The 25,504-nt window shown below is 44.8% G+C and overlaps 1 protein-coding gene across 1 annotated transcript; it reads left to right on the forward strand.

Annotated features, from left to right (window-relative positions):
- The first annotated feature begins 23,872 nt into the window (after positions 1-23,872).
- Positions 23,873-24,455, forward strand: LOC123399033 (30S ribosomal protein S6-like). The gene has a single exon (XM_045093463.1). It carries the CDS (start codon positions 23,963-23,965, stop codon positions 24,203-24,205), a length of 243 nt encoding a protein of 80 aa, XP_044949398.1. The 5' UTR covers positions 23,873-23,962; the 3' UTR covers positions 24,206-24,455.
- The last annotated feature ends 1,049 nt before the right edge of the window (positions 24,456-25,504 follow it).

Consider the following 25,504-nt stretch of genomic DNA (forward strand, 5'->3'; position numbering starts at 1 on the left):
AGCCGGCGGTGCGTGGTGCCCATGATATGTGTATACGCCGCCGAGTGGCACTTGCCACACCACATGGCGGCACAATTTGGGGTTTACCAAAATACTCCCCTGGGCAATCAGAATGAAACCAGCGAGCAAAGTTGGCGTGGTTAGCGAGCCAGGGCTCAAAGCCAGCGGCGACACCGGGGGCGGCGTGGGAGACGACACAGGCCAGCGCATCCCAGGAGTCGGTGTAGGCGGCGGGGATGGGGTGCTCGCGTGTGAGGCGATACTCGACGATGATGATGAGGATGCCAACGAACACGACTAGGTTGTTGAAGTAATCGTGGAAGGTGGGGTTGAAGGCAGAGCCGAGGCAGAAGCCTCCGTCGTGGTAGTAGACAAGGACGGGAAGCTTGGTGTTGTCGCCCTGAGCGATGCGGGGGGTGGGATAGAGGCGCGTGGAGACCTCAAGGGAGATGACACGGTCGCATGAGGCAACCCCGGTGGCGGCGGCGGCGATGAAAAACTCGGAGCCGAAGTAGCGATGGACACAGTTCTTGTAGATGCAGATGCACGGCATGCACTCGTAGACAATGTCGTTGTCGTACGCGGGCGCCGGGGCTAGGGTGGGCACGGCGGCGACCATCGCGTGCGGTGAGATCTGGAGGAGGAAGGGGCAACGGTGGTGGTTGGGACTTGGGGTTGAGGTTCACACGGATGTGTGGACTTTTACTTTGCTCTAGTCAGGTAGAAATGGCTCTGCCATCACTTGGCACGAATGGATGGTGTTGATTGGCTACCTCCTGCATCTCAACTACTTAACTTGAGGCGGAATTGATTGGTTTCATAGTTTAATTAATTAAACCACTATGTTGACCATGTATGCTTCCACATTCCTGTGCAACTAGGGCTCAAAACTAATCTGGATTGCCCTTGCAAATGTTGAACCTGCACTCTTCAACCCGAAAGGCATACGCTTGAAACAATATGTGCCACATGAAGTGATAAATTGCAGTCTTTTCCTCAACTTCCTGGGCAATGAAGATTTCGTGATAACCATAGTAAGCATCAAGAAAAGATAGGAGGTTGCAGCCGGCAGTGAAGCCAACAATCTCGTCGATGTGCGACAAAGGAAAAGGGTCTTTGGGGCAAGATTTATTAAGATGAGTGAAATCAATACAGAGTCCCCACTTACCATTTGCCTTACTCACTACAACTAGATTGGCCAACGACGTCGGATGGAGCACGATGTTCTGTATCCTAGTGATAGAAAGGCGACAATACACATATTTTTATTATTTCCATTAATGGTAAAACGATAGGGTTTATTCATATTGATTGTGTTTACCTTGTCTATCATGTCATCTTACTCGAAGCATTAATTTGTTTGTATGAACTTAATTCCTAGATAGGCAAGCATAGAAGTTCTCTTGAAGTGGAGTTATAGTAGTAGATGTAGAATTGTTTTGGTCTACATGTTCATGGACGCGATGCCTATATACATGATCATTAACGTCGGTAACATCATAACTATGCACTTTTCTATCAATTGATTAACAAAAATTTGTCTACCCACCTATGGTTTGCTTTCGAGATAGAAGCCTCTAGTGAAAACTATCGCCCCGGTGTCTATTAATCATATTGCTAAAAACTTAAAAACCTTACTGTAATTATTTACTATTTATTTGCCTATCAGAGTTAATCCTTGCAAGTAACAAGTTCAAGGGGATTGACAACCCTATTTCCCGTGTTAGGTGCAAGTGTTTGGTTTTGTGTGTGTCGGTGCTAACGATGAGAGTTTGTCTTGATTCTCCTCTCGGTCTGATAAACCTTAGTTCTCACAAAGGGAAATACATACCGCTACTATATTGCTTCACCCATCCTCTTCGGGGGAAAACCCAACGCAACTCACAAGTAGTAGTGGCAGGCGCCCCACGGACCCTTGCCCACCATTGGTGGCCATTTTGCGTATGCCACTGCTAGGCATTCCTACAGTATTGCAATTGGGGATCGATTAAGCCCAACATCGTGAAAGAAATTGGACTGTATGATTCGACGATCACCGGCTTGTTCGTCCAGCAATGGTTCACAAGTGAGCTAGTTAACCGTGACCGAGTGAATAAGGTGACGGGAGGGACAAGCGGCAAGGCAGCCTGCAAACTGGGCCGACCCAGTTTGCAGGGCACGTGGGCGCCGATTTCCCTAGTTGGTGCATAAAGTGTCGACTAGGAGCTCCATTGCCCAACAACGACAAATGAGAGAAACTAACGAAGGAGTGCTCCTTTGGGAGCCTCCCCAAGGGACACTCCGGGTGGGCTAAGGGCGCACCACTTGGCGCGTTCTCAGTCGTCACCACATGTCGCGCACTAGACGCTCCCTCTGGATTTTATTTTTATTGCAAGTGTTCTCTGTTGTTTAGATGGTTTTTTTTGGGGGGGGGGGTTCACCGATCTTTCTTAGCTTTTGGACAAAAAATATGAAACAAAAATTCCACGTAAAAACTGTTTTTTTGCTTCCGCAAGAGGTGTGCCTCTCGAAAAAAACACATTTCTTACTTTCACGATAGACAAATACGTGCCCTTCGAAAGCGGAAAAAATCATTTTTTTTCCTCCACGAGAGGCACAGTTTTACTTCCATGCGAGGCACAGTTTTGCTTCCATGAAAGGCATGGTCGTGCCTCTCAGAAATGTAAAAAATGAATTTTATTTTTTTCTTCCACGAGAGACAAGGGTTCACTTCACATGAAGGCATGGGTTTGATTCTGCGACACGCACAGTCGTGCTTCTTTTGGAAAGGAAAATAAAGTACTTCCGGTTTGGTATTTTTGTTCAATTTTTTGTGAATAAAAGTTCGTTAAAACCTATCAACACGGCTTGTAGCTTTGAAGAAATCGATGCTAGGAATCTAGGGAGATGGGAGTGGCCTTTGAACGGGGTACTCCTGAATTCGTAATTAAGGAGCACTTTTTGTAAAGGTCACTTTCACTTTTCGAGGTTGCGAAAGATGGCGCACCGCATGTGTGCCACTTTTTGCAGACCGAGAGTTTTCCCTTTTTCGTAGATCCATTATTTCAAAATATTTTATCTTTTAAACCGAGCGTCCAAATCTTGAACCGTTTTCATCATTAGATTTCTCGCATCAAGATCTTCAAAGTAGATCTCATGCTGATTGTGGGGACAGGATTTTCAGGGATTTTTAATTTTCCATTCAAAAGGACCTCAAGTATACCAGCCCTAGGAATACTGTTAGCTGGCACACATTTCCTTGATACAAATGTCCAAGAAAAATACAAATTGAGGTACAAGACCAGGATGGTCTATAAAGTACATAAAAAGGGTTTCTAGTGGTTGATGGTGGAAGTGGTTCGGGAAATCTCTAACGTCTCTCAGACTCCATTTCCCACATGAACAGGTGGCCGGGATAACTCCTATCTCACACGAATGATGTCCTCGATGCCTATGGTCTGGGTTTATCATCAAGCTCATCCTCTCCAAACATGCAATCTGGCCAAGACAATAGCCAGGGACAAGCCAGTGAGTACTTTGAATGTACTCGCAAACATCACGAAACAAACATAACTAGCAGGGTTAATTAATATGAGCTAGCAATAATACCACAATGCATTGCCAATCCAGATGTACTATTCAAGTACTAAAATATAACCATACTGCAAAATTAATAAGCAAGTAATATAATTAAAGGGAACTGATAGGATGTAAAACTGGCCACAGTCGGGCATCTGAGCGACACCACATAAAGGGCTTATATGGAATAATAAACATGCCACTGTCGGGCATCTGAGCGACACCACATAAAGAGCTTATATGAAATAATAAAGATGCCATAGTTGGGCTTTTGAGCGACACCACATAAAGGGCTTATATGAAATAATAAAGATGCCACAGTCGGGCGTCTGAGATAAACCACATAAAGGGCTTATATGAAATAATAAGAATTATAGGGGTTAGTCCACAGATAATAATATTTAGATCGTCAACCACATTCCCTGTTTAGTCTCATATTCTATTAACTACCTCCGAAGACCGACACTTGACTAGTCAACCAATTTCCTTGATCGTCGACATGGCTACTCAGATAGTTTTGACTATGCACAGGGTGTATTCTTTACCCATAGCTCACGGTTTCTTATACTCAAGAAGACTAATCCCGCATACGACTTTTTAGAAGCGGACACTCCGAACCAGCACACACCCATTTTACCTCCGCGAAGCCCGGCTTCACCCGGACTATGCTGTCAAGGAAAAACCATAATACGGGAAGGCTCCGGCCTCGACTAGCATGGGATCAAATATTTATACCGCGCGCTCACTGGGAAGGGCCATTCCCTCCCGGTCCCAGACCAGGAACACCCATGCCCCCTGACCGTATGACTGGATTTATACCACGGCCGTGGATACCTTCATCCCGGCCCCTCTACTTGGTGTGTGACTGATAATAGGTCTACAACTGACTATACCGAATCCATTATCCTGGAAGCTATGGTAGCACGAAAGTAAGGTGACATACCGACAAGACTCGATCTACGATCGACTCAGGAGGTTTAAGTATTCCTGCATGATTAGCACCAACAAGATGCAGACAGAGTCACTACCTGCCCTAACATGCTTTGGTGACCACTCTCGTCCCACGAGATGTCATCCCCATAGTCGTGTCTCCACAAGGCATCGTCTTTACTGAATCCCATCCGGTAGACATGTAGGGTAGGAAGGTGTGACCACTGTCCATGCATCACAATGTAACAATCTTTACTTATAAATCGTGAAACCACATGCATGATTGTCACATGAAATAACACCACATATTCAACATAACCAAAAGGTATTTTCATCAAACAACCCACACATAACCAAGGTAGATGTAGGTTCAGAATGCTTGCCTTCCAAAAGTAGATAGGTAGGGGTCTCACATTAAAACTTTTGCAAGTTATGGTTCCCCCTCTTCATAGCCTATTTGGAAAGTATACTAATTAACACGCAATTATAAAAAAGCACAAAAGTTGATTGATTTTGTTGAAATAAACCTTAAAATAAACAAGAGGGAATAATAGACAGGTTGGAGAAAGAATCAATGGATTTGGATTTTTCTACAAAAAGTTGTGGGCAAAACCATTTTTAGTTTGAATTTGTTTTTTAAAAGCAAAAAGGAGGAAAACGTTTCGGGACAGAAGGCGCTTTCTCAAAGGAGAGGCATACGAGGCTGGCGGTGTCTTCACTCGGGAGATGCGCCCTCACGCGTGGGCACGGCTGAGGGGGCTATGGCACTCACCGACAGATGGGTCCCATTTGTCGGGTTCATCCCTCTCCTCCCACGTTCACTGGTAGAGGCAGGGGAGCTGGCTCCGGCGACGATTGCCGGCGACTCCGTACGCCATTCGACACGCCCCAGCTATGCATCTGATCGGGAGGTCCTGGCGCACCCATTTTTGGGGTCTAGATAGGCAATAGGGCTCTAGGGAGAGCGGCCCTTCCTCCATTGCGGAGAAGATTCGGGTTGAACTAGGGTGGGTGCTAGGGCGTGTCTTAGTCGAGGCTGAGAGGTGGGGGAGCATTGTTGTGCCGAGGGGGTTCGAGTTGTAGGCTCAGGTGGGGTGAAGGCGCTACACCTAGGACGAATCGATCCGAGGCGCGGCGGTGGTTGGGGTCACCGGAGCTGGGGAAGAAGGCGGTCCGATCCAAATTGGAGCCGGTGAAGGCTAGCTACGGCTTCGAGGGAGGTCCTGGTCCACGCTATGGCCACTGGGGTACCTTTTATAGCCCCGGAGGGTCGGTTCCCATGGTGGATATGGATAGGAACGTCGGCAACAATTCCTGACGGCGGCACAGGGGCGGCTGATGCGGTAATAGGGCTGGGAAGCAGGGGCTTGTCGCAGAGAGGTGGTCTGAGGGTAGGTGGCGCTTGGGGAAAGCTTGGGCGACGCTGCAACGTGATACGTCTCCAACGTATCTATAAATTTTATTGTTCCATGCTATTATATTATCAACTTGCGATGTCTTATATGCATTTATATGCCATTTTATATCATTTTTGGGACTAACCTATTAACTCAGTGCCCAGTGCCAGTTTCTGTTTTTTCCGTGTTTTTGACCTTTTTCAGATAAGAATATTAAACGGGGTCCAAACAGAATAAAACCTGCGGGGTGATTTTTTCCATAACAGAAGATACCCAGAAGACTTGAGAACCAAGGCAGGAGGTCTCGTGGGAGGTCAGGAGCCCTCTAGGCGCGCCCCAGGGGGGCGGCGCCTAGCAGGCACGTGGGCCCCCTTGCCTCATTTTCCCTACCTCTTTCGCCTATAAATTCCCCAAAATCCCAAAACCAACATAGAGAGCCACGAAAATACTTTTCCGCCGCCGCAAGCTTCTGTTTCTGCGAGATCCCATCTGGGGACTGTTCTGGTGCCCAGCCGGAGGGGCATTCGGACACGGAGTACTTCTTCATCAATACCATTGCCTCTCCGATGATGCGTGAGTAGTTCACCACAGACCTTTGGGTCCATAGCTAGTAGCTAGATGGCTTCTTCTCTCTCTTGGATCTTCAATACAAAGTTCTCCATGATATTCATGGAGATCTATCCGATGTAACTTTCTTTTGAGGTGTGTTTGTGGAGATCCGATGAATTGTGGATTTATAATCAGATTATCTATGAATATTATTTGAGTCTCCTCTGATTTCTTATATGCATGATTTAGTATCCTTGTAATTCTCTTTGAGTTATGGGTTTCGTTTGGCCAACTTGATCTATAATTCTTGCAATGGGAGAAGTGCTTGGTTTTGGGTTCAAACCGTGAGGTGTCCTCACCCGGTGACATAGTAGGGGTAGCGAGGCACACATCATGTTGTTGCCATCAAGGGTAAAAAGATGGGGTTTATATCATATTGCATGAATTTATCCCTCTACATCATGTCATCTTGCTTAAGGCGTTACTCTATTTGTTATGAACTTAATACACTAGATGCATGCTGGATAGCGGTCGATGTGTGGAGTAATAGTAGTAGATGCAGAAAGTATCGGTCTACTTGTCTCGGACGTGATGCCTATATGTATGATCATTGCCTTAGATATCGTCATGACTTTGCGCGATTCTATCAATTGCTCAACAGTAATTCGTTCACCCACCGTAATACTTGTTATCATGAGAGAAGCCTCTAGTGAACACTATGGCCCCCGGGTCTATTTTACACATTATATATTCAGATCTACATACAAAAATACCAAAAATACCTTGCTGCACTTTTATTTATTTATTTATATTTACCTATTATCACTATCAGATCTCACCTTGCAAGTAATCGTAAAGGGATTGACAACCCCTTTATCACGTTGGGTGCAAGTTTGTTTGTTTTTGCGTAGGTGCATTGGTGCCTCATCTTGATACTCCTATTGGATTGATACCTTGGTTCTCAAACTGACGGAAATACTTATCTCTACTTTTCTGCATCATCCTTTCCTCTTCAAGGGAAAAACCAACACAAGCTCAAGAAGTAGCAGGAAGAATTTCTACAGACTGTTCTGTTTTTGACAGATTCTGTTTTTGTTGTGTTGATTGCTTATTTTGATGAAACTATGGTTAGTATTGGGGGTACGAGCCATGGAGAAGTGAGAATACAGTAATATAACATCAATATAAATGTAAATTAAGTTTACTACAGTACCTAAAAAGTTGGTGGTTTGTTTTCTTACGCTAATGATATCAAGAGTTTCTGTTTAAGTTTTGTGTCGTGAAGTTTTCAAGTTTTGGGTGATGTTCTTATGGACAATGGAATAAAGAGTGGAAAGAGCCTAAGCTTGGGGATGCCCAAGTCATCCCAAGCCAAATTCAAGGACACCAAAAAGCCTAAGCTTGGGGATTCCCCGGGAAGGCATCCCCTCTTTCGTCTTCAATCCATCGGTAACGTTACTTGGAGCTATATTTTATTTACCACATGATATGTGTTTTGCTTGGAGCGTCGTGTATTATAGGAGTCTTTGCTTTTTGTTTTATCACAATCATCCTTGCTGCACACCTTTTTGCGAGAGACATGCACTCATCGTGAATTTCTTAGAATACTCAATGAGCTTAACTTATATCTTTTGAGCTAGGCAATTTAGCTCCCATGAGCTTCACTTATATCTTTTGAGCTAGATAATTTTGCTCCCATGAGCTTCACTTATATATTTTGAGCTAGATAATTTTACTCCCATGAGATTTACTTATATATTTTGAGCTAGATAATTTTGCTCTAGTGCTTCACTTAAATCTTTTTAGAGCACGGCGGTGTCATATTTTGTAGAAATAAAAACTATCGATCTTCACTTATATCATTTTGAGAGCGCTCTCTCTAAGTAACTTGGTAATTGGCGTGTGCTATGAAATTAGTCCTAAATATGATAGGCATCCAAAGAGGATATAATAAAAACTTTCATATTCAAGTGCATTGATTAGTAAGAGAAGTGTGCTTCCTCACAATTAGTTTTGAGATATGGATATGGTAATATTAGAGTTATGTTAGTAGGGTGTTGTGAATCTAGAAATACTTGTGTTGAGGTTAGTGATTCCCGTAGCATGCATGTATGGTGAACCGCTATGTTAGGAAGTCGGAGCATAATTGATTTATTGATTGTCGTCCTTTGTGTGGCGGTCAGAATCACGCGATGGTTAACTCCTACCAACCTTTCCCCTAGGAGTATGCGTTTAGCACTTTGTTTCGATTACTAATAAAACTTTCGCAATAAGTATATTAGTTCTTCATGAGTAATGTGGGTCCATGGTATAGATGCACTCTCACCTTCCACCATTGCTAGCCTCTCTAGTGCCGCGCAACTTTCGCCAGTGCACAAACCCACCATATACCTTCCTCAAAACAGCCACCATACCTACCTATTATGGCATTTTCATAGCCACTCCGAGATATATTGCCATGCAACTTCCACCGTTCCGTATCATGACATGTGACATCATTTTCATATTGCCATTGCATGATCGTAAGATAGCTAGCGAGATGTTTCAACGTCATACGCTAAACTAGATCGTTGCACATCCTGGTACGCTACCGGAGGCATTTCATATAGAGTCATTATTGTTCTAAGTATTGAGTTGTAAGTAAATAAAAGTGTGATGATCATCATTATTAGAGCATTGTCCCATGTGAGGAGATAATAAAATAGGCCAGCGAAGCCCAAATAAAAAAAAGAGGCCAAAGATGCCCACAAAAAAAGAAAAAAAAGAAATGAAAAAAAGAGGCCAAAGAGCCCAAACAAAAAAAATGATGAGAGAAAAAGAGAGAAGGGACAATGCTACTATCTTTTTCCACACTTGTGCCTCAAAGTAGCATCGTGCTCTTCATGATAGAGAGTCTCTTGTTTTGTGACTTCCATATACTAGTGGGAATTTTCATTATATAACTTGGCTTGTATATTCCAATGATGGGCTTCCTCAAAATTGCCCTAGGTCTTCGTGAGCAAGCAAGTTGGGTGCACACCCACTAGTTTTCTTTTTGAGCTTTCATACACTTATAGCTCCAGTGCATCCGTTGCATGGCAATCTCTACTCATTCACATTGATATCTATTGATGGGCATCTCCATAGCCCATTGATACACCAAGTCGATGTGACCATCTCCTCCTTTTTGCCTCACAACCTCCACCACACTCTATTCCACCTATATTGCTATATCCATGGCTCACGCTCATGTATTGCGTGACAGTTGAAAAAGTTTGAGAAAGTAAGAGTGCGAAAACAATTACTTGGCCAATACCGGGGTTGTGCATGATTTAAATTCGTTGTGTGGGGATGATGGAGCATAGCCAGACTATATGACTTTGTAGGGATAGCTTTCTTTGGCCTTGTTATTTTGAAAGTTCATGATTACTTTGCTAGTATGCTTGAAGTATTGTTGTTTTCATGTCAATATTAAACTATTGTTTTGAATCTTACGGATCTTAACATTCATGCCACAATAGAGAAGTAACAAAGAACAAATATGTTAGGTAGCATTCCACATCAAAAATTCGGTCTTTATCACTTCCCTACTTGAGGACGAGCAGGAATTAAGCTTGGGGATCCTTGATGTGTCTCCAACGTATCTATAATTTTTGATTGTTCCATGCTATTATATTATCAACTTGGGATGTCTTATATGCATTTATATGCCATTTTATATCATTTTTGGGACTAACCTATTAACTCAGTGCCCAGTGCCAGTTTTTTCCGTGTTTTTGACCTTTTTCAGATAAGAATATTAAACACAGTCCAAACGGAATAAATCGTACGGGATGATTTTTTCCATAACAGAAGATACCAAGAAGACTTGAGAACCAAGGCAGGAGGTCTCGTGGGAAGTCACGAGCCCCCTAGGCGCGCCCCAGGGGGTGGGCCTAGCAGGCTCGTGGGCCCCCCTTGCCTCCTTTGCCCTACCTATTTCGCCTATAAATTCCCCAAAATCCCGAAACCAACACAGAGAGCCACGAAAATACTTTTCCGCTGCCGCAAGCTTCTGTTTCCACGAGATCCCATCTGGGGACCGTTCTGGTGCCCTGTCGAAGGGGGATTCTTACATGGAGGGCTTCTTCATCAACACCATTGCCTCTCCGATGATGTGTGAGTAGTTCACCACAGACCTTCGGGTCCATATCTAGTAGCTAGATGGCTTCTTCTTTCTCTTGGATCTTCAATACAAAGTTCTCCATGATCTTCATGGAGATCTATCCGATGTAACTTTCTTTTGCGGTGTGTTTGTCGAGATCCGATGAATTGTGGATTTATGATCAGATTATCTATGAATATTATTTAAGTCTCCTCTGATTTCTTATATGCATCATTTCGTATCCTTGTAATTCTCTTCGAGTTATGGGTTTCGTTTGGCCAACTTGATCTATAATTCTTGCAATGGGAGAAGTGCTTGGTTTTGGGTTCATACCGTGTGGTGTCCTCACCCAGTGACATAGTAGGGGCGAGGCACGCTTCGTGTTGTTGCCATCAAGGGTAAAAAGATGGGGTTTATATCATATTGCATGAATTTATCCCTCTACATCATGTCATCTTGCTTAAGGCGTTACTCTGTTTGTTATGAACTTAATACACTAGATGCATGTTGGATAGCGGTCGATGTGTGGACTAATAGTAGTAGATGCAGAAAGTATCGGTCTACTTGTCTCGGATGTGATGCCTATATGTATGATCATTGCCTTAGATATCGTCATGACTTTGCGCGATTATATCAATTGCTCGACAGTAATTCGTTCACCCACCGTAATACTTGCTATCATGAGAGAAGCCTCTAGTGAACACTATGGCCCCCGGGTCTATTTTACACATTATATATTCAGATCTACATACAAAAATACCAAAAAGTGTTGGAATTATGCCCTAGAGGCAATAATAAATATAGTTATTATTATAATTCCTGTATCAAGATAATCGTTTATTATCCATGCTATAATTGTATTGAATGAAGACTCATTTACATGTGTGGATACATAGACAAAACACCGTCCCTAGCAAGCCTCTAGTTGGCTAGCCAGTTGATCAAAGATAGTCAGTGTCTTCTGATTATGAACAAGGTGTTGTTGCTTGATAACTGGATCACGTCATTAGGAGAATCACGTGATGGACTAGACCCAAACTAATAGACGTAGCATGTTGATCGTGTCATTTTGTTGCTACTGTTTTCTGCGTGTCAAGTATTTATTCCTATGACCATGAGATCATATAACTCACTGACACCGGAGGAATGCTTTGTGTGTGTCAAACGTCGCAACGTAACTGGGTGACTATAAAGATGCTCTACAGGTATCTCCGAAGGTGTTAGTTGAGTTAGTATGGATCAAGACTGGGATTTGTCACTCCGTGTGACAGAGAGGTATCTCGGGGCCCACTCGGTAATACAACATCACACACAAGCCTTGTAAGCAATGTGACTTAGTGTAAGTTGCGGGATCTTGTATTACGGAACAAGTAAAGAGACTTGCCGGTAAACGAGATTGAAATAGGTATGCGGATACTGACGATCGAATCTCGGGCAAGTAACATACCGAAGGACAAAGGGAATGACATACGGGATTATATGAATCCTTGGCACTAAGGTTCAAACGATAAGATCTTCGTAGAATATGTAGAATCCAATATGGGCATCCAGGTCCCGCTATTGGATATTGACCGAGGAGTCTCTCGAGTCATGTCTACATAGTTCTCGAACCCGCAGGGTCTGCACACTTAAGGTTCGACGTTGTTTTATGCGTATTTGAGTTATATGGTTGGTTACCGAATGTTGTTCGGAGTCCCGGATGAGATCACGGACGTCACGAAGGTTTCCGGAATGGTCTGGAAACGAAGATTGATATATAGGATGACCTCATTTGATTACCGGAAGGTTTCCGGAGTTACCGGGAATGTACCGGGAATGACGAATGGGTTCCGGGAGTTCACCGGGGGGGCAACCCACCCCGGGGCAGCCCATAGGCCATGAGGGTGGCGCACCAGCCCTTAGTGGGCTGGTGGGACAGCCCAAAAGGGCCCTATGCGCCATACAAAGGAAAATCAAAGAGAAAGAAAAAGAAAGGGAGGTGGGAAGGAACGGAAGGACTCCCACCCACCAAACCAAGTCCAACTCGGTTTGGGGGGGGAGCCTTCCCCCCTTGGACTCGGCCGACCCCCTTGGGGCTCCTTGAGCCCCAAGGCAAGGTCCCCTCCCTCCCACCTATATATACGGAGGTTTTAGGGCTGATTTGAGACGACTTTTCCACGGCAGCCCGACCACATACCTCCACGGTTTTTCCTCTAGATCGCGTTTCTGCGGAGCTCGGGCGGAGCCCTGCTGAGACAAGGTCATCACCAACCTTCGGAGTGCCGTCACGCTGCCGGAGAACTCTTCTACCTCTCCGTCTCTCTTGCTGGATCAAGAAGGCCGAGATCATCGTCGAGCTGTACGTGTGCTGAACGCGGAGGTGTCGTCCGTTCGGTACTAGATCGTGGGACTGATCGCGGGATTGTTCGCGGGGCAGATCGAGGGACGTGAGGACGTTCCACTACATCAACCGCGTTCTCTAACGCTTCTGCCGTATGGTCTACAAGGGTACGTAGATCACTCATCCCCTCTGTAGATGGACATCACCATGATAGGTCTTCGTGCGCGTAGGAAATTTTTTGTTTCCCATGCGACGTTCCCCAACAAAAAGACCTTGCTGCACTTTTATTTATTTATTTATATTTACCTATTATCATTATGAGATCTCACCTTGCAAGTAATCATAAAGGGATTGACAACCCCTTTATCGTGTTGGGTGCAAGTTTGTTAGTTTTTGCGCAGGTGCATTGGTGCCTCATATTGATACTCCTACTGGATTGATACCTTGGTTCTCAAACTAAGGGAAATACTTATCTCTACTTTGCTGCATCACCCTTTCCTTTTCAAGGGAAAAACCAACGCAAGCTCAAGAAGTAGCACAACGCTGCGCGCCTGTTGTAGCCATCGATGGCCGACGTGGCTGCGGTGCTCCAGTGGTGCAGCAGGGCAGCAGGAGCACACGAGGAACTTGTGTGAATAAGCTCACATGCTATGGCCTCTTTGTACAGCACGGGGCGGTAGGGCTGGGACACGGCGGCTCGGTTTGCACTGGCTGCAAAGCGCACGCTCCAGAGCACGCTCTTGGCATGCCCGCCAGGTGCTCGACACAATGCCAGGACATGCCAGGGACTCTGGTTGCAGCTAAAAATCTCCAGATCCATTGATGGGGGTGGCAAAGGTTGACTGGACATGTTGGTTTTGTCGTGGGTTCAGCTTCACCATACAAACAAAAAGGGCTTGTCAAATCTGGTCAGGGACACCAGGTGCTCGACAGAATGATATGGGCATCTAGGTGTACTTACTAGCCACAGGAATTACCCGGCAGGTGTCTCCCTAGATGTTAACAAAGGTGGTCTGGTTAGATATAGCAACCCAACAACTTCCTAATGCAATTGTAGCAAAAGTCCATTTCTGGACAGAAACTAAATGATGATGCAGCAGGGTCTTAATCAAGTTAGATGGAGCTGAAATCTAGTACTTAAGGGTTTAGCAGGGTAGACTAGAAGCACAAAAAATTTCAAGATCATTTGAAAAGGAAATAATGGTGTTGTGATGTAAAATGCCAATCTCGTCCAAAACATAAAACTAGATGGGGTGCTCAATTATTTTGAAAGACTCACATTTATTTTTACATAAAACTCATTAATATAAACCTCTGGACCTCTACAATTGTTTATAGAATTTTTGAAGACTTTAATCAAGGGGTTGTAGTGCAAAGTACCTACTTGGACCAGAATAGAAAAGAAGATAATAAGCAAGATTTTTCCAAAACACTTAGCTAAATTATTGCATAAAAGTGATAATAACATAAGAAGCTATTACCAAGTTTTTGTGAAATTCGTAAAGGAAGTTATTAGATGGTTGTAGTTCAAAAGTGGGTCCTGAGGAAATTAAAACCAGTTTTGAATAAATGAAACTTAGGAGAAAATTTATAGAAGAGGCCTTCATTTGAATAGCCCATGAAGTGTTAAATATATTTGAGCCAACACTCAAGTCACATATTTTTTTCAAATGCTCTAACTTAAAGAAAGATTTTTTTTTCATAAAACCAAGAATAGGAAAGGTTCTGAAATCAACAGAAATCCTAGAATTAAAAATTTCAAAATAATCCTGGACAAATTTAATAATTAAAATTATGGCAAAAAATTGGGGTGTTACAAACTCTACCCCCCTTAAGAAAAATATCGTCCTCAAGATTTGTTAGACACAAACCTCAAGCGGCATTTAAACAAAAGTAAAGAAATCACAGTAACGACGATAATTGGTGCATCTATGGGGTGGCACTTGGGATACATACTGATGCTACGGTTGGGGAAATCGAGGCGTGACTATGAATGGCTACAACAAAAATATTCGAATAAGGAAAAATTCTAATTTTTGAATTGTGCTTGCCGTACACGAGTGCACAGTGCTCTCTCTCGCTGACAGGTGGGTCCAGGGCCCACTGTCAGCCTCTTCTTCTTCCTTCGGTTCTCTCCTCTCACTCGCGTGCTCTCCGAGCTACTCCATGCATGGCGTCTAGCATGTAGGCGTCTTGGGCCGTACTGCGGTAGTGCGCGGCATGCTAGCTGCTGGCACAGTGTGCACTCACGTCGTGGGGCAGCGCTTGTCGGCACTGCTCGCATATTCGCTTCCGAAAACCAACGATCGAGCGACGGGGCGGTGTTGGTGGACTGCATCCATTGCGCACCGATCTCGAGCTATAAAACGACTGCGTCGTTCTCTCGTCTACCTCACACTCGACCTCACTCTCCTGCTTCCTTCTTCTCGTCCCCTTTGCTAGCCGAAGATCAAAGTGAGATTCCAATGGTGGACGAGCACCCGGGGTGGCTGATCATCCTACTGGCTGGAGGAATGGCGCTGCTGATCGGGTTCTCGGTGCTGCTGTGCGCGATGACCCAAGACGATCGCCGCAAAACTGTTGCTCAGGTGGCGGCTCTCCGCAGGGGTGGTGAACACGACAACTAGGCATGTGCATAAATGCACGGGTGCTTGCCAGTGTGTTGGCATCACCGTGCAAAAATAAAACACCCACACCGTATCCCTCTTGGAAAACTGTGGGGTTAGTGAGGTGATTCGCTAAGCGTAAGAGTGTGGTTCTGTCGTTAGTGCAGTGGTAGAACGAGTGTGGTTGTGGGCCGGTTTGCAAGAATAAAATCCTTGTTTGCAAAAGTTTTTACTATCGTAGTTTTATTAAGAAAACATCAGTCAAAGGATTGTCCTATGAAAAACAATCCGAGTAAAAGTCATAGTAATCACACAACTGAAATAAACACATGCATGCGGTAATTTACAAGGCAAGGTACAACCATCACATTATACAATCAGAAGCTAGACTAGCGAATACAAACAAGGTGCTCAAGGAACACAAAATCTAACGGTCATGCTGAAACATCCCGGGTAGTGGAATATCTCCTTCGTCCTCAGGACCTAGCGGTTGAAGGACTCGCAGAATGCATCCTGCTGGGTCTAGCCTCACGGGTTTGTCAATGGTGATCTCAGGGTTCTGGATGGCAAGGTTCTGGAGAAAATCCATCACTCGCTCGGTCAAGCGCTCTTGAGCAATGACATATTGCACGAGCCTGACCAACACGGGGTCTCTCTTTGAACAGGGGTCTGGAACAGATGTTGCTCCTCCGGGCACTGCTCAGCTCGGAAAATAACAGTACCCCCTTTCAGTGGCATATGGTACTGCAAATCGAAGGCGAGTAACCGCTCCGTAGGCAACAACATCTATGGCCATTTCCAGGGTAGGCATAGATTTCCCGCTGAAAAAGACCTCCGCGGGGTCTTGGTTAGGGTCCACTGGGAAAATGTGCACAACTGCCCAATACTTCGAGGTAGTGGAAGTGATCCTCAATTTGAACAGTTCGTACTGGGGTGGAAGGGGAGAACCCATGGTACTGCGGGTAAAATCCCACAATATCTTAACAAAACTGTCCGAGGATGCATCCGGGGTTCTGAGATAACTCTCCTGGGGTAGCATGGCAAAAGGCTGTGAAGGCAGTGCACAAGGTGGGGAAATGCTGGAAGAATCACTTCGTCACCCTTATATAGGACTGGCTGGGCACAATCTCTGAGGTGGCTTGGTCTCGGTGGCTGGTTTCGCTTTAACGTGGTCTGGTTAAGTCCACAGATAAAGTTCCACAAAAAGTGACACCTTACTGTGGTGGTTGATCGGAAATGATTTCCGGTGGTTACGCCCAACGATAGACTACATGATTAAGTGCACACATACGTGGCCATCAGTGGTACTATAAAAAAATGGCACAATAATAACTTTCCCATTTATTTAATAATACCAGGTCATATATTACATGCAGGGTACTAAGGCGGGGTTAAGGCTTAGTCCACTTGGTTTACATCCAGGTGGGCGGGTCTCACAGACGTCGAGGCTTCTGGGACTATAGCATCGGGGTGGCTTGGAGAACTGCGTGGGGCTACAACATTATAGGGGCGGGGGTGTCTAGTGCTAGACGTTGCAGCTACCGTTCCATTGGAGGAAATCCCCAAAATGCGGCGAAGCTCATCGGTGAAGACAGGCGCATGATTTGGTTTGGCAGCTGGTTCAGACCTCAGGGGCCCGATCGGTCTCCCAAACAACACTACAGGGTCGCTGGCTTCAGGCTCCGCTTCCCTCCTCCTTGGGCTCAGACGAGCCAACTCTGCACGAGCTGCAATCAGGTCGAGGGTGACCTGGTCGTACAGTGCTTCCTGCGCTCTCAAGTAGCGACGAGCTGCAACAGGGTGGGGTCGGTCTCCTGGTCTCCATTGGCGACTCGGGGTGGCCTACCATAACCTTCACGGCTAGGGTAGTAGTAGAACGGGAGGCAGTTAACCCTTGGCGACAAGTGCCGGAGTTGAACTATAACCTCCCGGGCTGCTAGCTGGATGGCTTGTGGCTCGTAGGAAGATGATCTTCCCGTGAACCGGTAGGGACGCTCTTGGGTGATACTCCTACCGTAGATGTGTACCGTGGCCCAGAAGTGACGGTTTGCATCACTCGTGTGCTCTTGATACACAACATACTCCGGAGGATCTTCCATGGCAAAGGCACGACGGGTGAGGCTGACAAGGATGGCTACGAAACCTCCTTGTTCAGCAGTAGTGGTCTTAGTGTGAACCATGGGGCCTGGCATCTTGGAAGGGGTTGTGGGTGTAATGTGCTGTGTTGGGCAATCACTCCCTTTATAGAAAGGAAGACGAAGTCTTCTCTCGTAAGATTGCGCGAAAGGACAAATTGGTCGGGCGTGTGACCACAAGGCTAGTCTCATAGGTTGGGCACCGCCTCGCCGAAAAGGTGTTGGCGAACACTATTCGGGCTACTGGTTAGGACAAACTTTTCTGGTGGTTATGGCACTGGCTTGATTGGGTTGTCATCTAGGGTTTACTGACCTGGCTAATATAGGATTGGCCAACGGTCAGCCTGGCTCTGATACCAAGGTTTTGGGGACCGGATTTTCAGGGATTTTAAATTTTCCCTTCAAACGGACCTCAAGTATACCAGCCCCGGGAATACTGTTAGTTGGCACACCTTTCCTTGATACAAATGTCCAAGCAAAATACAAATTGAGGTACAAGACCAGGGTGGTCTATAAAGTACATCAAAAGGGTTTCTAGTGGTTGATGGCGGAAGCGGTTCGGGAAATCTCCAACGTCTTTGGAACTCCATTTCCCACAGGAACAGCTGACCAGGATAACTCCTATCTCACACAAATGCTGTCCTCGATGCCTATGCTTCGGGTTTATCGTCAAGCTCATCTTTGAATGTACTCGCAAACATCATGAAACAAGCATAACTAGCAGGGTTAATATGAGCTAGCAATAATACCACAATGCATTGCCAATCCAGATGTACTACTCAAGTACTAAAATATAATCATACTGCAAAATTAATAAGCAAGTAATATAATTAATTAAAGATAACTAATAGGATATAAAATGCCCACAGTTGGGCGTCTAAGTGACTCCACATAAAGGGCTTATATGGAATAGTAAACATGCCATAGTCGGGCGTCTGAGCGACACCACATAAAGTGCTTATATGAAATAATAAAGATGCCACAGTCGGGTGTCTGAGCGACACCTCATAAAGGGCTTATATGAAATAATAAAGATGCCACAGTCGGGCTTCTGAGCGACACCACATAAAGAATATCTAGGAGGTAGAACCGTCCCAGGGATATTCAACAATCAATAATCATAGGGGTTAGTCCACAGATAATAATATTTAGATCGTCCACCGCATTCCCCGTTTAGTCTCATATTCTATTAACTACCTCCGAAGACCGACACTTAGACCGACACTTGACTAGTCAACCAACGTCCTTGACCGTGGACACGGCTACTCAAATAGTTTTGACTATGCAGAGGGTGTACTCTTTACCCATAGCTCACAGTTTCTGATAGTCAAGAAGACTAATCCCGCGTACGGTTTTTTAGAAGCGGATGCTCGGATTCAGCACACACCCATTTTACCTCCGCGAAGCCTGGCTTCACCCGAACTACGCTGCCAAGGAAAAACCGTAAGACGGGGAGGCTCCGACCTCGACTAGCATGGGATCAAAATTTTATACCGCACGCTCACTGGGAAGGGCCATTCCCTCCCGGTCCCAGACCAGGACCACCCATGCCCCCTGACCGTATGACTAGATTTATACCACAGCCGTGGATACCTTCATCCCGGCCCCTCTACTTGGTGTGTGACTATTAATAGGTCTGCAACTGACTATACCGAATCCAATATCCAGGAAGCTATGGTAGCACGAAAGTAAGGTGACATACCGACAAGACTCGATCTATGGTCGACTCGGGAGGTTTAAGTATTCCTACATGATTAGCACCAACAAGATGTAGACAGAGTCACTACCTGCCCTAACATGCCTTGCTGACCACTCCCGTCCCACGATCTTAGCCCCACGGTCGTGTCTCCACAAGGCACCGACTTTACCGAATCCCATCCGGTAGACATGTAGGGTAGGAAGGTGTGACCACTGTCCATGCATCACAATGTAACAATCTTTACTTATAAATCATGAAACCACATGCATGATTGTCACATGAAATAACACCACATATTCTACATAACCAAAAGGTATTTTCATCAAACAACCCACACATAACCAAGGTAGATGTAGTTTCAGAATGCTTGCCTTCCAAAAGTAGATAGGTAGGACTCTCACATTAAAAAAATTGCAAGTTTTGGTTCCCCCTCTTCATAGCCTATTTGGAAAGTATACTAATTAACACACAATTATAAAACAACACACAAAAGTTGATTGAAGTTTTTTTGAAATAAATCTTACAATAAACTAGAGGGAATAATAGACAGGTTGGAGAAAGAATCAATGGATTTGTGAGTTTTCTACAAAAAGTTGTGGGCAAAACCATTTTCAGTTTGAATCTGTTTTTTAAAAGCAGAAAGGAGGAAAACGTTTCGGGACAGAAGGCGCTTTCTCAAAGGAGAGGCGTACGAGGCTGGCGGCGTCTTCACTCGGGGGATACGCCCTTACGAGTGGGCGCGGCTGAGGGGGGCTAGGCCACTCGCCGACAGATGGGTCCCATCTATCGGGTTTATCCCTCTCCTCCCGCGTTCACTAACAGAGGCAGGGGAGCTAGCTCGGGCGACGATTGTCGGCGACTCCGTACGCCATTCGACGTGCCCCAGCTATGCATCTGATTGGGAGGTCCTGGTGCACCCATTTTTGTGGTCTAGCTAGGCAATGGGGCTCTGGGGCGAGCGGCCCTTCCTCCATGGCGGAGAAGCTTCGGGTTGAACCAGGGTGGGTGCTAGGGTGTGTCTTGGTCGAGGCTGAGAGGTCAGGGAGCTCTGTGGTGCCGAGGGGGTTCGAGTGGTAGGCTCAGGTGGGGTGAAGGCGCTACACCTAGGCCGAATCGATCTGAGGCGCGGCGGTGATTGGGGTCACCGGAGCTGGGGAAGAAGGGGGTCCGGTCCAATCGGAGTCGGTGGAGGCTAGCTACGGCTTCGAGGGAGGTCCTAGTCCATGCTATGGCCACTAGGGTCCCTTTTATAGCCCGGGAGGGTCGGTTCCCGTGGTGGAGATGGATAGGAACATCGGCGACAACTCCTGACGGCGGCAGAGGGGCGGCTGATGCGGTAATAGGGCTGGGAAGCAGGGGCTCGTCGCAGAGAGGTGGTCCGAGGGCAGGTGGTGCTTGGGGAAAGCTTGGGCGGCGCTGGAACGCTGCGTGGCAGCTGTAGCCATCGACTGCCGGCGCGGCTGCGGTACTCCAGTGGCGCATCAGGGCAGCAGGAGCGCACGGGGAACTCGTGCGAATGAGCTCGCTCGCTATGGCCTCTTTGGACAGCAAGGGGGCGGCAGGGCTGGGACGCGGCGGCTCGGTTGCACTGGCTGCAAAGCGCACGCTCTTGGCATGCCCGCCAGGTGCTCGACATAATGCCAGTACATGCTAGGGACTCTGGTTGTAGCTAAAAATATCCAGATCCATTGATGTGGGTGGCAAAGGTTTACTGGACATGTTGGTTTGGTCGTGGGTTCAACTTCACCATACAAACAAAAAGGACTTGTCAAATCTGGTCACGGACACCACGCGCTCGACAGAATGATATGGGCATCTAGGAGTACTTACTAGCCATAGGAATTACCCGGCAGGTGTCTCCCTTGATGTAAACAAAGGTTGTCTGGTTAGATATAGCAACCCAACAACTTCCTAATGCAATTCTAGCAAAAATCCATTTCTGGACAAAAACTAAATGATGATGCAGCACGGTCTTAGTCAAGTTAGATGGGTCTGAAATCTAGTACTTAAGGGTTTAGCACGGTAGACTAGAAGCACAAAAAATTTCAAGATCATTTGAAAAGCAAATAATGGTGTTGTAATGTAAAATGCCAATCTCGTCTAGAACATAAAACAACATGGGGTGCTCAAATTTTTCCAAACACTCACAATTTTTTTTTTTGCATAAAACTCATTGATATAAACCTATGGACCTCTACAAATGTTTATAGAATTTTTGAAGACTTTAATCAAGGGGTTGTAGTGCAAAGTACCTGCTTGGACCAGAATAGAAAAGAAGATAATGAGCAAGATTTTTCCAAAACACTCAGCTAAATTATTGCATAAAAGTGATCCAATAACATAATATGCCATTATCAGGTTTTTGTGAAATTGTTAAAGGAAGTTATCAGATGGTTTAGTTCAAAAGTGGGTCCTTAGGAAATTAAAACCAGTTTTGAATAAATGAAACTTAGGAAAAAATTTATAGAGGAGCCTTCATTTGAATAGCCCATGAAGGGTTAAATATATTTGAGCCAACACTCAAGTCACATATTTTTTTCCAAATGCTCTAACCTAAAGAAAGAGTTTTTCATTAACCCAAGAACAGGAAAGGTTCTGAAATCAGCAGAAATCCTAGAATTAAAATTTTCAAAATAATCCTAACCAGATTTAATAATTAAAATTATGACAAAAATTTGGGGTGTTACACTCATAGGTTTTGAAGAACTTTCTTTTTATAAAAAGTCGAACGAAAAACTGTGCCTCTTACGGAACGAAAGAAACACGTTTTTTCGTTACGCGGAAGCAAAACCGTGTTTTTTCAACACATTTTTTTTCGTTTTCCAGAGGGTCGTCCGTGCCTCCAGCGAAATCAAATCCTTTTTCGTTTCTGAGATGCACGGCCATGCCTTTGATGGAAGCAAATCCGTGCATCTAAAGGAAGGAAAAGACACATTTTTTTTCTAGTTTTCGAGAGGTACGCTCACAGAAGCAAATTCGTGTCTCTCACGGAAATAAGACCGTGCATCTTGAGAAAGGAAAAAACATGTTTTCTTCTGTTTCTGAGAGGCACAGCATGACAGCAAATCCCTGCCTCTTAAGAAAGTGAAAAAAAATGTTTTTCAAGTAAAAAAATATTTTTTGTCCAAAAGCTAAGGAAGACCAATGAAAAAACAAAGCGCCAAAAAACAAAACCAAAAATCATCTAAAAAGTCGAAAACGCATGCGGCAAATTAAAAACAAAAATCAAAATTTAGAGGGCCCACCAAAAACATGACACGTGGCGGCGGCCAAGAACGCGTTAAGTGATGACGCCTATGAGTGACCATTGAGAGACTCGCGAGTGCTCCTCGAATAATTGATCCCTCTTAATTAGTGATTTTGACAACAAATTCTTTTTCTTTTCTTTGTGAGAATCTACAACAACAAAGGTTCCCCGGTAACAACGACAATAGGCCTGGCCCAATATTAGGTTGCCGGAGTTGAGAGACCCGGCAAGACAAAACAGGGTGAAAAAACAAAGACAACATATACAAGTGGTTATCTCTCTCTCTCTCTATATATATATATATATAGAAACTCTATTCATCATCCAGGATGTAGATTAAATTATTTCTCACCCGAGGTAATTTTACGACCATTTAATAAATAAATTAAATTAAAAATGCAAATAGATATGTTTATATTGATTCACTATGAAAAATTTGACATAAGAAAACAAAAATATAGGTCATAAGACCAGAAAAATCACATTTTATGTATAATTTATACTACGTTTTTATGTTTGTAATTTTACGTGACATAATATATTTTTTACGGTGATTATGTACTTTTTTAGGGTCTCTTTTTACGTATGCTATATATAGGGTCGCGCTATTCGTCACCCTGGGTGAGGAATAGTTATTCTTCACCCTCCCCCCTCTATGTTTAATATCAATGCACCGTAATTTTACGTTTCGTAAATTTTGTCTTATTTTACATGTAAAAAGAGACCGTAAAAAATATAATCAACGTAAAAATATTTTTTGTCACGTAAAATTACGAACATACAAAAATAGTGCAAAAAGTACAACAAATTCAATTTTTTCTGGTCTTGTGACCTATGTTTTTGTTTTTCTTTTGTCAAATTTTATGTTGTGCATCAATATAAATGTAACTATTTGTATTTTAAAAGTAATTTTTTTATAAATTGATCGTAAAATTATCTTGGGTGAAGAATAAACTATTCTGCACCCTGGGTGATGAATATATATATATATATATACACACACACACACAAGTGGGGACTTTGTTTTGGAAAATGCATGGCCAACCGTTCAACTTAGACATGCTCGTACGTGAGCAACAAGCACCAAGTTCGCACTTCGGTCAGAGAACGAGTGGAGATCCATCCACCGTCTGGAACAGGATCTGAACCCGTCCCCGTCCCGCGGCTACAACCGCGCGCCACCACTACGCCATGGCCACCGCCGAGAGCCACGCGCGACGCGACGTTCAGGCAGCCCCGCCCAGAAATAGCCACCCCCGGCAGCTACATAAGACCGCCCCGACGCCTCTCACCACGCCACATCCACAGCGAACCAAGCCTCAGAGATCACCACGCACAGCAGCTAGCACCACCACCGCCGCCGCCGCCCTCAGGAAGCGCAGTCGACGCAGCTGAGCCATGGCCCGCCGCACAGCCCTCATCCTCGCCGCGGTCCTCCTCGTCGCCCTTGCCGTCGCACCATTGACCAAGGCCAAGAAGGCCGCCAAGGACAAGGAGGAGAAGGCCGCCGACGCCCCCGCGGCCGACGCGCCGGCCGCCGACTCGCCCGCGGAGGGGCCCTCCGATGGACCGGCGGCTGCCCCCGGGCCCGAGGGCATCTCCGGACTCTCGGACGACAATGACGACGACGACGACAAGTGAACCCGAGTGCCCTTCTGGAAGGATCCGTTCCATGCTGACCAGATCACCCGCGTGGATTTTAATTTCGAGACCATGATGATAATAATACTACGCATGGGCCTGTTGCCCTGCTAGGAGGATGCCGTCGTAGTTCAAATTTGTGTTTTTCTGCCTTTTCGATTGTTATTATGGTGAGCCGTGTCATTTGTCGTGTTTCTTAATTCATGTTATTTGTAATAACAGTATTTATTGAATCAAATGTTTCTGTGTTGCTATATAGTATGACTTCCTCCTGTTCGCAAATCATTTTTGAGTAACTCACATTCTTATATGCCCTAACTGAACGCAACAACAATTCAGTGAAAATGCTATTTAGCGAACATTCTTCAGGAGCCCAATCTTGACGAACGTTCCCATAACCGTTAGATCTATATTACGAGTGGCAGTTTTGTACCTGAAAGTCCCCCTAATAGAACAAACTGTCATGAAAGTTTTGGAAAAAATGTCACCCCTCCTACTAAGACCGCCAGCCGTGTCGTTCACAAATGCCATCCTGGCTCGTAAACGGTCGTTGGCTACTGGCTACTGCGGTCCTAATTCAGGATGTTCCGCCGCAAAAAATAGCGCTTGAAATAACGTCTAGCAATTGCAAGAAAGAAAGAAAGAAAGAGGATTACCACATGGGAAAGAAATGATACTCCATAAACCCATACATAGATTTGCGAAATCTTAAAATCACACTTGAAACATATGCTCCAAGTCATAAAAAAACTTGGGGCATATAACGTTAGAGACAAATTTAACACTAAATTATATTTTTAGTTTTGCTATTACCATACTCCACATTCATTTGTATTAAAAAATCTGCAATGTATTTTGGAGGATCATAAGCTTGTAAAAAGAAACATACTAAAGGCTTGTGTAGGTATTTAACATGGAGGACATTTGATGGTTATTTTGGAGTATGTTCGTTGTTTCATTTGCAGCATTTGTAACCAGCCGTAATTGTTCGGATGGGGTCTTTATCACATACACAAAAACTTGCACATGCCCTTGGAAATAACCCATACTTTTTCTAGGCTTCAAAAAACTTGCGTGTGCTTCCCCATGATGCAAGAAATCCGGTGACCTATGTTACATCGTATTGCAGATTTTATCCCCAAAGGCTTTGTTATACACAATGTAATATGTGCTTGAATTGAATATATGGTGCCCCTGTCGTCCTTTCTTGTTCAAAAGAAGAAGAAAAACATGATATTCTAATCTTATATTCTGGGATCCAATATGATAGGTTACAATCGGCTTTAATCTTGAAATTCT

The sequence above is a fragment of the Hordeum vulgare genome, chromosome 5H (genome assembly GCF_904849725.1).
Source record: "Hordeum vulgare subsp. vulgare chromosome 5H, MorexV3_pseudomolecules_assembly, whole genome shotgun sequence".
Taxonomy (NCBI): Eukaryota; Viridiplantae; Streptophyta; class Magnoliopsida; order Poales; family Poaceae; genus Hordeum; species Hordeum vulgare.